Here is a 14144-nt window from a genome sequence, read left to right on the forward strand (position 1 = left end):
CTGAGGTCAGGAGTTTGAGACCAGCCTGGCCAACATGGTGAAACCCTGTCTCTACTAAAAATACAAAAATTAGCCGGGGGTGGTGGCGCACGCCTGTAGTCCCCAGCTTCTCAGGAGGTTGAGGCAGGAGAATTGCTTGAACCCGGGAGGCAGAGGTTGCAGTGAGCCGAGATCACACCATTGCACTCCAGCCTGGGCAACAAGAGTGAGACTCCGTCTCAAAAAAAAAAAAAAAAGAGTCAGACTGTAAAATATTGGAAGAGATTTATTCTGAGCCAGGTATGAGTGACCATGGCCTGTGACACAGGCCTCAGGAGATCCTGAGAACATGTGCCCAAGGTGGTCAGGGTGCAGCTTGGTTTTATACATTTTAGGGAGACATGAGACTTCAATCAATTACATTTAAGAAATACATTGATTCTGTCCAGAAAGGCGGGACAACTCGAAGTGGGGCGAAGGCTTCCAGGTTATAGGTAGAGTTAAACATTTTCTGGTTGACAATTGGTTGGAGTTTACCTAAAAACCTGGGATTATTAGAAAGGAAATGTCTGGGTTCTGGGTTCAGATAAGGGATTGTAGAGACCAAAGTGTTCATTGTACAGATGAAGCCCTTAGGTAGCAGGCTTCAGAGGGAATAGATTGTGAATATTTCTTATCAGACTTAAGATATAATGAGACGTGTCCAACCCCCACTTCCCATCATGGCCAGAAACAGTCTTTTAGGTTAAATTTGAAGAGTGCCTTGGCTAAGAAGGAAGTCCATTGAGGGGTCTTAGAATTTTATTTTTGGTTTACAGCTTGGTTGCCTGAATAATGTGTATTTGCAAGGAATATGGGTGGGAAAGAGAAGAGCTATAAAAGCCAAAAGCTATTAAAAGATGTTAAAAATCATGGAGACCAGAGCTTTTTGGATAAATTTGGATAAACTGGTGATCACAGGGGAGTCCAGTTCCAGATTTTTCTTAACACCCACATATACTTAAACGTGGGTGGTCTGATGGTTAGAACTGTGTTTTTGGAGTTAGATTTTACTTTCATCTCTGCCATTGACCCTGGACAATTGCTTGGCTTCTGTTGTAACACACAGAAGAGGTGTAAGGAGAAGTTATTTTTGTGAAGTACTCTTGTGGTTAGGAACCTTCAGTAAAAGTGGTAATTGGATTTTGATGGTACATCGTCTACAACCAAACTGCCTGAAGTATGAACAGACCGATTCCTAGGTGCTGTTGCTTAAACTTTCGTAGCCACAGAGTTGGCCTGGAGATAGGAGCCAGGCAGGAGATGAAAGGGATCACATGGGGTCTAAGCCTCTGCTGAGTGAGAATAAGCAAGGACAGAGAGGAAGAGAAGAACTGGAGGTTGTCCGTTAGTGTGATTCTTTCAGATCCTTCATTTCTTTTTTCAATTTGTCTTCCTCTCCCCAAATCTCTTATATAGTCCTCCTGCCACTATCTAAGTTGAAGACTTTGCTATTTTGTTTCATACAAATTTTTATTTTTTTCTTACTATAAGAACAGTGCAGTATGTATATTATTGAAAGGACTAGAAAATATGGACAAGCAGAAAAAACATCTTAAATTTCTAACAATTTAACCACCTAGAGAAGATATCCACTGCCAGCACTTTGGTGTGCCTCCTTCAGACTTTGTGTGTGTGCAAAATATTATTGTCCATTTTTAAGAAACAAATAATTTTCCACACATCATTGTGTAAATGATTTTTTACTTACTACCATGGATTTGTTTATAACACTTTTTAGTGGTTGGATAGTATCCTGCATATCAATGTTCTGTATATTCAGTCCCTCACATATTGTTGTATATTGAGGTTGTTTGTACTTTTTTCACCATTGCCAGCAGTGCTGGGTAAATATCGCTGTAGATTAAAGTTTGCACGCATTTATGAATTATTTTTTAGGATAAACTCCTAGAAGTGCAATTGTGGTGTTTGAGGAGTAAAGAGGTGTTTTTTTGTTTTTGTTTTTTTGTAACTGCTTCTTGTGGGGCAGGGCTAACCCATAGGCTACCCAGAGTGGTCATAAAGACATCTTTGAGACTCTTGCTGTGTTGTCAAATTGTCCTCCGGAGATGCTGCACTCACAGCCCTTGGTATAAAGTGCCTTTCTTCCTTTTCCTTTCCCTTTGCCCTGCCCTGCCCTGCCCTGCCCTGCCCTGCCTGCCCCGCCCCTCCCCGCCCCGCCCCACCCCGCCCCGCCCTCTGCCATCGCATCGCCCCCGCCCTCTGCCATCGCATCGCCCTCTGTCATCGCATCTCCTCAACTCTGCTCTCTCCCCTTAAGTTCATTTAACACTCCTCTGTCAGATTAAATGTTCTGATGCACAAATTGATCACATCACTAAAATTATCAGATCTTGGTCTACCATCACAGGACCTCATAAACAGGATGTGAGCAACTTTGTAGGGTTTTTTTCTTTCTTTTCTTTTCTTTTTTTTTTTCTAGTAGATGGTGTCTCACTCTAGCCCAGGCTGGAGTGCAGTGGTGCAATCAGCTCACTGCAGTCTTGAACTCCTGGACTCAAGTGATCCTCCTGCCTTGGCCTCCCAAAGGGCTGCAATTATAGACATGAGCTGCCACACCCAACCCCAGCACTGTATTTTCTGTTCTAGTTTTCCTCCAGCAAATATGCATTTCTTGTGATTCTTCATCTCTGGTCTTCCTCCCTTGGTTCCTGGCTTACCTTCTGCCCCTCTGGACCACCATTTCTGGGGAGCAGAGATTGTGTCCCTAGAACTGCCCTCTGCCAAACATGTAGAATAGGCACTGAAGTCAAACTGCAGCTGGTGGACTCTCCTCCCACATCTCCCGTCTTTACTTGATCACATTTCACTTTTATTGCAAGACTGAGCTCATGTTCACTGAACACATCTTCCTTCTGATGTCATGTGTTCCCAATTTCAGTAAGGCTTTCTCCATCTCCTTTCACTCAACATGACAGTAATCTCTCCCTCCTCTGAATTCATTGAGTCATTTATTTCCAGTTCTCTTATGTTACGTAACCCTTTTCCATAATATCACAATTTTCAGTCTGTATTCTCTATTATATTTCAAATATCTCCAGGCTAAGTGCTATCCCTTGTGAAGCTGGGGGAGGAGGGACCTAAAGTTATGCTCCAGTGAAGAAGCACCATCATCATTTTGGTATCTATGTCATAGTACCTTTCCACATATGTGATAAATGATTAATATTTACATTGTGTAAGCATAGCATACAGATGCAATTCATTTTTCAACTCTTTCTTCTTTGGCCCAGTATTTTATAGTACTATGCAGTGCTTTGGCTATTTTATTATTACTTGGACTATAAAGGAGTTACAAAGTCGCTACTGTTATAAATGGCTTCCAGAAGGAGAACAGTAGCTCTAGTGCTTTGTAAAACAAAAATGACTTGCTTACAGAAAATATCCAGTAGCATCACAACCATGAAATAGAGTAGTTAGAAACCTACCCTCCCCTAATCTCTGAGTGGTATAGGCCTGTGGAAATGTGACTTGTACATTTGCTTTCATGTTAGCTGACCCATGTTCTACTATTAGTTCCTGCAGATGAGTGTGGTGGCAAATACTGTTCCTTAGATTCTAGTCATAGAGTTAATCAGAGCTGCATGATTCATTTTAAAGGGAATCTAACATTGTCAAAGAAGTTCTGGGAGTTGCGGGTGGAAAAGGAACTAAGTGAGTTCACCAGCCAGGTCTGAACTTGATTAAGCTTGAATTCTTTGTTGTAACTTATGTTAATGCTCATTAAATCTGTAAAGCAAGACGGAAGCACTGTTTGTCAATATATATACATATATGTATATATATTGTATATACATATACATATATATTGTATATACATATACATATATTTGTATATACATATACATATATATTGTATATACATATACATATATTGTATATACATATACATATATATTGTATATACATATACATATATTGTATATACATATACATATATATTGTATATACATATACATATATTGTATATACATATACATATATAGTATATACATATACGTATATGTATATATATTGTATATACATATATGTATATATATAAACATTTTTAGGTATCATGCTGTAAAGTAATATAGTACTATATAATTATTCTCATGGCCTTCTAGTCAGATTACCTTGAAAATCCAAAATGATCTTGGTGAACAATAATACATTATGATTTCATGGTTCATCTGTATACCTCCTGCATAGAGGTATAATACTCATATCTAACAGGATTACCAAATTACATACCTTTTGGTATCAGTAACATGTCTAAAATACCAGAGTATTTATTGGCCATTCTTAGTTATGAAACGTTGACATTGCCAGACAAGGCTTTGTTCATACATATATATATATAATATATATATAAAATATATATTATATATAGTCATATATATAATATATATATTATATATATGCCTTTATATATTATAAGCCTTGCATATGTATATGGTCTCCTATATATGCCTTTTTTTATATAAGCCTTTCATATATATATTAAGCCTTTCTTTATTCAGACCGTGAAACCAAAAACATCCCTTTTCTAGATAACGCATAGTGTGATTCTATTTAATGAACCTAATGTCTGTGAAGGGGTAATTAAGCAAACATGATTGTTTTCTGCCTCAACAAACTGCCAGCAAGTTCCCCTGGAGAGCAGCACTGTGTGGCTGCGTGGCTGTGGGTGCCTGCTCAGCAGGGTTGGGGGATGTGAGGAGGCGTAGCGCCTGGGAAGCAAAGGGCCAGAAACACATTTGTCCTCTGTCCGGCTTCAGAAGTCTAGAGTGTGGCGGGCCTGCCGGTGAATTCCTCAAGGTCTTCTTTTATTACAGCATGTCTTAAAAGAAAAAGGAAACATCTCTAAATGAAATGCTTGTGGGCACTTTTATTCACAGCTTTAAGTAACCTTTCTTTAAAAACTGCCAGATCTGTGTTTCCAATCTTGGCCTCTATATTAGTTTCCTCAGGCTGCTGTAACAAAGTACTCTACCGCAAACTGGGAAGTTTAAAAAAAAAAACAAATTAGTTGTCCCAAGTTCTGGAGGCTAGACATCCAAGGTGGAGATTCAGCAGGGTTGGTTTCTTCTGAGGGCTGTGAGGGAGAATCTGTTCCGTGCTTCTTTCCTGTCTTCTTGTGGTGGGCGGGCAACCTTTGGTGTTCCTTGGCTTGAAGAAGCATCACCCTGATCTCTACCTTCATCTTTACTTGGTTTTCTCCTTGTGTGCATGTCTGTTTTTAAATTTCCCTGTTTTATAAAAAAGACTCCAGTCATATTGGATTAGGTGCCTGCCCTACTCCAGTATGATCTCATCTTAACTAGTTCCATTTGCAGCCACCCTATTTCCAAATAAAGTCACATTCTGAGGTTCTAGGGGTTGGGATTTTTGGGGACGGGGGACACAGTTCTGCCCATACCAGCATCTCTCTTGAGTCCATTGGGTCTCTTTTGGCTTCTGGCTGGACACTGTACTACATGTCCCACTGGTACCTCAAACACAGTCACAGTTGGTTACATTCTCCCACAGGTCCCTTCTTTCCAATTTTTACCTTTTTTTCTTTTTTCTTCTTTATCTTTGGTGGTGGTATCATCATCCCACTCAGTTATCCAAGTTGGAAATGTTGGGAGCATCCTGGCCTGTTTCCTTGGCCTTGGCCTCCAACATCCAGTCCTAACCACATTTTATCATTTCTGCCTCTGCTGTGTTTCTCTAGCCTTTCTTCTGCTTCCATTCCTAGGGCTCCCACTCAGGTTTAGAACCCTGTGATCCCTGGCTGCCAGACTGTCTCCCACATCTCATCTCTCCTTTAAATTCATCTTCCACACCAGTTCTTTTTCTAAAACAAAGTTTTGAATGTGACATTTCTTAATCCAGAAACTGAGTGATTTTTAACTGTCTGAAAAAAAAGTCAAGATTCTGTTGCTTGGCCCTTAAGGTCCACCCCAGGTGGCTGGCATCTCGCTCTTGCCAGTCTTTTGCTCCTCATGACCTGCTAGATGGAGAATTGGTAACTCCTACATGCTTCTCCAAATACAGTACATCCATTTGTTTTCATCTCTGTACTTTGCTTCCCCAGTGTAGAATGTCCTCTCTCTACCCTTCCCTCCTGTCTCCGTTGTCACCAAACCAAAGTCGGTCCATTTGCCTGCACACAATGGAAAGCCAAACACAAAGCACCAGTTTTTTGCAGCAAGAAAGTTTATTGCCAGGCAACTGAGTAAGGGTACAGGAGTCACGCTCAAGTTTGACTTTCTCTACCAGCCTTACAGCCATAGATTTAAGGGAGGGCTTCTGAGTGTGGAGTTTAGGTGCTGAACAGTGATTAGTGATTGGCTGAAAGGAAAGGGGGTTTGGAAAGTGTCTTGGGCATGCTGTTGCCCTTCCATGCCGCTTCATGGGTTGCACCTTTGGACAGTGGGTGGCATTAGCTTGAACTGAGGGTGAGTTTTTGGCCCTCTAACGTCAAAAGGTTACTCAACAGGAGAGGAAGTCTATTCTGCCCAGACTCCAGTCAGCTATGTTGGTTCCAACCAGCCTCAGTCTGTCAGCCAATTTTGTGGCAAATAGAACTAACTGTAACAAATGGTTTTCTTCTCTGCTGTCCTGCAAGACAATCTCAATAAATTTTTGTTAGTTACCAAATTCTTTAATCCTGTGGGGCATGGTTTCACCATCTTCCCACAGCAGTTGGAATTCTACCCAGGTTAAATGGAAGCCAGGGGACCTGGTTTTCAGGCCAAAATGTCAGAAGCCGTTGTTTTGCCTAACCCAGGTCATTAACTTTTTCCAGTTTCCGTTTCCTCACAAGTAAAATGAGGAGGTTGAAGTAGATAATCCCTAAGATCTTTTCAGCTTTAAAATTTGTTCTTCAAATACCATGCCGCCATGAAGCAGTCCCGAACTCTTCCAGGCAGAATAATTCACCCCTTTTATGCCCCTTAGTGCTTTATTTTTTCTTTTACAGTTAACTCTTAATTTCTAGTGGTTATGTGTGCTCATGACTATCTCCCCTTCCTCCAAACAGCTGGTGGTAAGCTCCTTGAGTTCAGCCAGGAATGCTTGACTCATATTTGCCCCCCTTCTTGCCTCGTACGCAGAGAGTCTCGGTGAGAGAAACCTTAGTAGAGGATAAAATGTCCTTGGGAAGTACTCCCCTGTAACACATGCTCTTCCTGAGTGTTCCCAGGCATTGAGAAGGATGTGTTTTGGATGGTTAATTATACAGAGATGTTATATTGAACACACTGAGTTTTTCCTTTCTTTGTAGCATTATTGTAATTGGGTGACATTCTGGGAAACAGCTAAGTTCACTTTGTAACAGTTTTTATAAAAATGTGTGCTCTCTATAGGATGTTTACAAGTAACTAAGTTTTCTGTAAAAGATATGAAAAGCATTCCTATTTTCCTCCTTCTATATCCTCCGGAAACTTGGAGTATCTCAATGTATCATTAAAGTATTTGGATACTTAAAATAGCAGTTGTTAAAAAATAAAATCTAGGAAAGCTTTTATGGACCCATTTCCTCTTTGGAAGTCAAAACGTCTTTGGCCTCTCGTGTTCTTCCTAAAGCTTAGATTTGACCCACATTTTGACCTTCAGAAAGTTAAAGTCACTCCTTTTTCCTAGAGAAGAATGACCAGGCCCTTTTCTTGCTTCAAGGCCACCTCTGGTCCTATATTTCTAATCTAATTTTACATTGTTCTTTTATGCACTCCACTGTCCAGACAAAATCTGTCATTTATCAGTTTCCCTGTACACTCCTTAGCTTTCTTGCATTAGCCTTCTGCCTGAAGTGCCCTCTAGTCTACACCCATTACTGCATATCCAAGTTGTACTCATTTTTTAAGGCCTAGCTCAAATGCCATTTCTGCCACAAAGACTTTTGTTACCATACTAGTTCTTGTGTTATGATTTGTCCTTCCTCTATACACTAGTCTATTTCTAGACTAGTGCTATCTGCCTCACTAGACTAGAAGTCCCTTGGGGTCATATTTCATGTATCATTTATCTGTATTCCCCTTGTACTAGCCCTAGGTCAATTCACAGGTGGTCAGTAAATACCAGTAGTGAATCAATATCTGTGAACCGTTTTTTGCATGGTGTATAAGGATACTAATGCATAACAAAGTTGCTCTATTTTGCTGTTAGGCAGTCACATCTTAGTCTAAAGTATCTGCACTTTTATTATGGAACCCAAAAACATGCCTGAAGGAAGACTGAAACATGTATGATGCCAGATAAAACAGTTACGTTTGAAATTATAATGTATTTAGTGTGTAACTTCATGGTCAATGCTGTCATGTCTTTTAGATTCTGTGCATTATTATTTCAGTCCACTGTATGTAAAAGTAAATGCTAAATGTTTATAAATGTTTTCAGTTTGAATTTTATGTTTTGGCAGTGATATCTTATTTTTTCCCTCAGTGTATGTTTGTATATGCTTCTGTTTTCCACAAGCTACTGACTTTTGCTTTATGTTTGTTTTATGTTGCAGATTAATATCTTTTCAAGAATTTGTTGCCTTTGAATCTGTCCTGTGTGCTCCTGATGCTTTGTTTATGGTAGCCTTTCAGCTGTTTGACAAAGCTGGCAAAGGAGAAGTAACTTTTGGTAAGGAGCATGCTTCTGTGCACATCTATGTAAGTGTGGACTTGTGTGAGCATTTTCTTTTTCTTTTTTTTTTTTTTCTAGGAACAAAATAAAGTGTATGGAAATGCTTTATAGAAGATAGTATATCCCTTTTAGTAAAGATACTTCAATGTTTAGGAGCTCCAGTTCAAACGTCTTCCTATTTGAAAAAAACAAGTTTCTGGCTTAGTAGTTTTGATACTCTGATTTAGTTTTAAGGTGAGGGAGATGTGGCATGACTGTTTTCATAGAGTCATAGCATGTGAGAGCCAGACAGGACTTCTGTTTCTTCCCTGCACCATCAGTAGTGCTTTTCACTGATAGAACGAAGAAGTGAATAATCTGCCTACACACAGAGGTTACTTATGCACCTTATACTTCTTGTCTTCACCTTGTTCCCATGGAGTAGTTTGCGGCCAGAGCCGCTGCACAAGATGGTGGTTCAGAATGGTACATGAAGGACCTTGTTCTAAACAACCCCCCCCGCACACCTGACTGCTGTGCTGGCAGTGTCTGCTCTGCTGTGGCCTTCTTTATTTTGCAAGGCACAAACATCACCATGGGAATTAGCTACAAAGTTGCAGAAAACCCTGACATTTTTCAGATTCTTAGAAGAAAGGGAAGGCTTGGAAGTGGTGGGACAGTGGTAAGTTATTTTTTAAAAAACTGGCTACTAAGGACAGATTTAACAGAAAGTACCACGTTTCCCTTGGACTCTGTGGTGTCCAGCATATGTTGTCTCTGCATGCAAATCTACAGTAGCATTGCTCATGAAGAATTTTGGAGCCCTTTAGGCATGTGGATTGTGTTTTCATGAGAGATGGCTTTAAAGATTAGGGAGAATGTGGCATGACTGTTTTCATAGTGTCATAGAATGTGAGACCCAGTCAAGACTTCTGCCTGTCTTGTGCTTGGCATGTGTCCATTTTAAGTGTCTTTATTCATAGTTTCCAATTCATTCAGACCTTTGGGACTTGTCTTATTTGATGTATTGTGGAAAACCTACAGATATGGGAAAAATACAGATGGTGTAACAGTGTTGCTTCCAGAATCAGATAAGCTTAGCCCCTTCCAGCTCTGCTGCTGTTGTCTCTGAGCCAAATTAGTGATCCTCTCCAGTCCTCATTTATCTTATCAAGAAGTGAATATAATAATTAGATAAAGTATTGGTAAGATAGTATAATAGATTTATTGTGCCAGCCCCCTTTGCCATTCTGTCACACTCATTTGGCATGACAGAATTAAAGGTTAAATTATCTTGAGCAAAGACAAAAAATTATATACTTGCCTGGTTTTGTTTCTAGAAGATCAGATGCTTTCCATTAATACTTCATGAGGATTATTTAATATTTGCAGATCCTTAGAAGAAATTTATTTCCATCACCCAATTCCTCTTCGCACCACTGCAACCACAACTTTTCAATGGAATACCAATTTAAAAAAAGTCCCCATTTAAATCTTCAAGTAATGAGTAAGCAGCTAGCTCATGGTGTTATTGATTTACTCAATGGAAGCGAGTTTGGTGACAAGTGTTATGATAGCGTTTCCTGGGGATGAGCAGAGGAAAGCCTGGGAGTGTAAGCATGTTCAACATAGGTGTGTTCTGTCTTGTCCTCCTGCTTTCCCCAGCAAGTCTGGATGTGAGGAATGGAAGAGAGCTTGATTTGAGATTAGAGGACTGAGAAATGGGCTTCAGGTAGTTCCTTGATATAGATCCATCTTCCCTTCATGCATGTGAAGTGGCAAGGGATATTGGCGACACCAGCTTTACCACTGGTCCTAGAAAGACATAAGAGACTTCCACCATTGCAGGGGAAAGTGTGTGTGTTAGTGTGATTAGAAGAAAATGATAGTGAAGAAGCAGGATGTAGAAAACAAGAGCTATCTTTGAATTGTAGAAGGCATAGTTGCATAAGGATTTTGTTTCTGCTTCTTACTAGCTGAAGGACAAGTCATTTCAACCCTCTGAGCTTTATTTTCCTCACCTCTAAAATCAGGGTAATAACTACCTTACAGGACTATGTAAGGATTAAAAGATCCACTGCATAAAAGGCACTGTCTGGAAAACAAAGGCCTTTATACAAATAGTGATACTAAAAGAAATAGCCTAAAAGAAGAAAAGATTTTCTGTTTTTTTTTCATTTTTCTTTGGGAACCCTTTTTTTTTTTAAATTTTTTTAATTTTTTTTTTTAACGTAAGTTCAGGGGTACATGTGCAGGTTTACTATATAGGTAAATTTGTGTCACAGGGGTTTGCTGTACAAATTATTTTGTTACTCAGATATTAAACCTAGTACCCATTAGTTATTTTTCCTGATCCTCTCCCTCCTCCCACCTTCTACCCTCCACCCTCTGGTAGGCCCTAATGTCTGTTATTCCTCTCTGTGTCCCTGTGTTCTTATCACTTAGCTCCCACATATACATGAGAATGTTTGGTTTTTGGTTTTCTGTTCCCACATTAGTTTGCTAAAGATAATGGCCTCCAGCTCCATCCAAGTTCCTGTAGAGGACATGATCTCTTTTTTTTTTTTTTTTTTTTAAATGACTGCATAGTATTCCATGGTGTATATGTACCACATTTTCTTTATCCAGTCTATCATTAATGGGCATTTAGGTTGATGCCATGTCTTTGCTATTGTGAATAGTGCTACAGTGAACATATGTGTGCATGTGTTTTTATGATAGAATGTTTATATTTCTTTGGGTATATACCCAGTAATGGGATTGTGGGTCGAAGGATAGTTGTTTTTAGGTCTTTGAGGAATCGCCACACTGTTTTTCACAGTGGTTGAACTAATTTACACTCCTACCAGCATTTACACTCCCACCAGCAGTGTATAAATATTCCTTTTTCTCTGCAACCTTGCTAGCACCAGCTATTTTTTGACTTTTTAATAGTAGCCATTCTGATTAGTGTGAGGTGGTATCTAGTTGTAGTTTTGATTTGCATTTCTGTAATTACCAGTGATGTTGAGCCTTTTTCCATATGCTTCTTGGCCACGTATATGTGTTCTTTTGAAAATGTCTGTTCATGTTGTTTGTCCACTTTTTTCTTTTTTCTTTTTTTTTTTTTTGAGACAGAGTCTCACTCTGTCACCCAGGTTGGAATGCAGTGGCACGATCTCGACTCAGTGCAGCCTCCACCTCCTGGATTCAAGCAGTTCTCCTGTCTGAGTCTCTTGAGTGCTTGGGACTACAGGCGCGCACCACCACATCTGGCTAATTTTGTATTTTTAGTAGAGACGTGGTTTTACCATATTGGTCAGGATGGTCTCAAACTCCTGACCTCAGGTGATTCACCCGCCTCGGCCTCCCAAACTGCTGGGATTACAGGCGTGAGCCACCACGCCTTGGCTTTCCCCCACTTTTTAATGGGTTTTTTTTTTCCCTGTAAATTTAAGTTCCTTATAGTTAGTTGCTGGATATTAGACCTTTGTCAGATGCATAGTTTGCAAAAATTTTCTCCCATTCTGTAGGGTGTCTGTTTACTCTCTTGATAGTTGCTTTTGCTGTGCAGAATGCTCTTTAGTTAATTAGGTCCCATTTGTCAATTTTTGTTTTTATTGCAATTGCTTTTGGTGTCTTTGTCATGAAATCTTTGCCTATTCCACTCTCCAGAGTGGTATTGCCTAGGTTGTCTTCCAAGAATATAGCTTTGAGTTTTACACTTAAGTGTTGTTTGTTTTTCAGATGAACTCTTGCTCTGTTGCCCAGGCTGGAGTGTAGTGGTATGATCTCGGCTCACTGCAACGTCTGCTTACCAGGCTCAAGTGATCATTGTGCCTCAGCCTCCCAAGTAGCTGGGAATATAGGCATGCACCACCATGCCTGGCTGATTTTTTGTATTTTTCAGTAGAGACAGGGTTTCACCATGTTGGCCAGGCTGGTCTTGAACTCTTGACCTCAAGTGATCCACCCACCTTGGCCTCCCAAAGTGTTGGGATTACAGGTGTGCACCATCATGTCTGGCCACATTTAAGTCTTTAATCCATCTCGAGTTTATTTTTGTATATGGCGTAAGGAAGGGGTCCAGTTTCAGTCTTCTGCATATGGCTAGCCAATTAACCCAGCATCGTTTATTGAATACAGAATCCTTTCCCCATTGCTTGTTTTTGTCAACTTTCTTGAAGATCAGATAGTTGTAGGTGTACAGCCTTACTTCTGTTTATAAGTATCTTGAGATATCAACAGGTATATGACAGGGTGTTGGTATGACTGGTAAATTCTAGTTAATTTGTGATTCTGTATGTGAGGAGAAAAAATTAAATGTTTCCATTTGTATTTTTAGCCTATTGTATGTGACAGTGATTTTTTAAAGTATACTTTGTTGAATGACAGCATACATGCAGAAGAATATACAAATGGTGTTAAGTGTACATCTTGCTGAACTTTTACATCTGGATCTGCTTACCATGAGCCAGATCAGAAAGAGGATGGTACCAGCAGTTTAGAGGTCTCATCCCAGTTACTGTTCCCCAATCCCAATGGTAACAACTGACATTTATCACTATCAGTTGGTTTTGCCTGTTTTTAAACTTAATTTAATTGGAACTATATAGAATGTACTCTTTTGGTCTGGCTTCTTTTGTTCATTTTATTTGTGAGATTAATCCATGTCACATGTATTTTTTGTTTTTCTTCACTGTATTGAATTCCATTATGTGACTCTATCCTAATTTATTTATCCATTCTATTGTTGATAAATATTTTGGAACATTTTCATTTTTGGCTGCTGCAAGCAATATGCTTTCGACATTGCTTTACATATTTTTTGGTGTGTATAGACATTTCTAGGAATAGACTTGCTGGGTCACAGAAAATATGTACATTTAGCTTCAGCAGAGCTTGCCAAAATGTTTCCCAAAGTAATGGTGTGTCTGGAATTGGTGGGTTCTTGGTCTCACTGACTTCAAGGATGAAGCTGCGGACCCTCACAGTGAGTGTTACAGTTCTTAAAGATGGTGTGTCCAGAGTTTGTTCCTTCTTATGTTTGGACGTGTTCAGAGTTTCTTCCTTCTGGTGGGTTCGTGGTCTTGCTGGCTTCAGGAGTGAAGCTGCAGACCTTCGTGGTGAGTGTTACAGCTCTTAAGGTGGCGCTTCTGGAGTTGTTCATTCCTCCTGTCCAGAGTTGTTCATACCTCCTGGTGGGTTCGTGGTGTCGCTGGCCTCAGGAGTCAAGCTGCAGACCTTCATGGTGAGTGTTATAGCTCATAAAGTCGATGCAGACCCAAAGAGTGAGCAGCAGCAAGATTTATTGTGAAGAGCAAAAGAACAAAACTTCCACACTGTGGAAGGGGACCCGAGCAGGTTGCCACTGCTGACTCAGGCAGCCTGCTTTTATTCCCTTTTCTGCCCCACCCACATCCTGCTGATTGGTCCATTTTACAGAGAGCTGATTGGTCTGTTTTACAGAGAGCTGATTGGTCCGTTTTGACAGAGCGCTGATTGGTGTGTTTACAATCCCTGAGCTAGACACAGAGTGCTGATTGGTG

General features: G+C 40.0%; 1 protein-coding gene across 2 annotated transcripts in view; it reads left to right on the top strand.

Moving 5' to 3' along the window:
• The window catches only part of SLC25A13 (solute carrier family 25 member 13), a 206446-nt gene that overhangs the window by 83017 nt on the left and 109285 nt on the right, over positions 1–14144 (top strand). For both annotated transcript variants that reach the window (XM_024249984.3, XM_024249983.3), the window contains exon 4: positions 8519–8634. In XM_024249984.3, the coding sequence (XP_024105752.1) occupies positions 8519–8634 (116 nt within the window). The remainder of the gene's footprint in view (positions 1–8518; positions 8635–14144) is intronic.

The sequence above is a fragment of the Pongo abelii genome, chromosome 6 (assembly GCF_028885655.2).
Source record: "Pongo abelii isolate AG06213 chromosome 6, NHGRI_mPonAbe1-v2.0_pri, whole genome shotgun sequence".
Classification (NCBI taxonomy): domain Eukaryota; kingdom Metazoa; phylum Chordata; class Mammalia; order Primates; family Hominidae; genus Pongo; species Pongo abelii.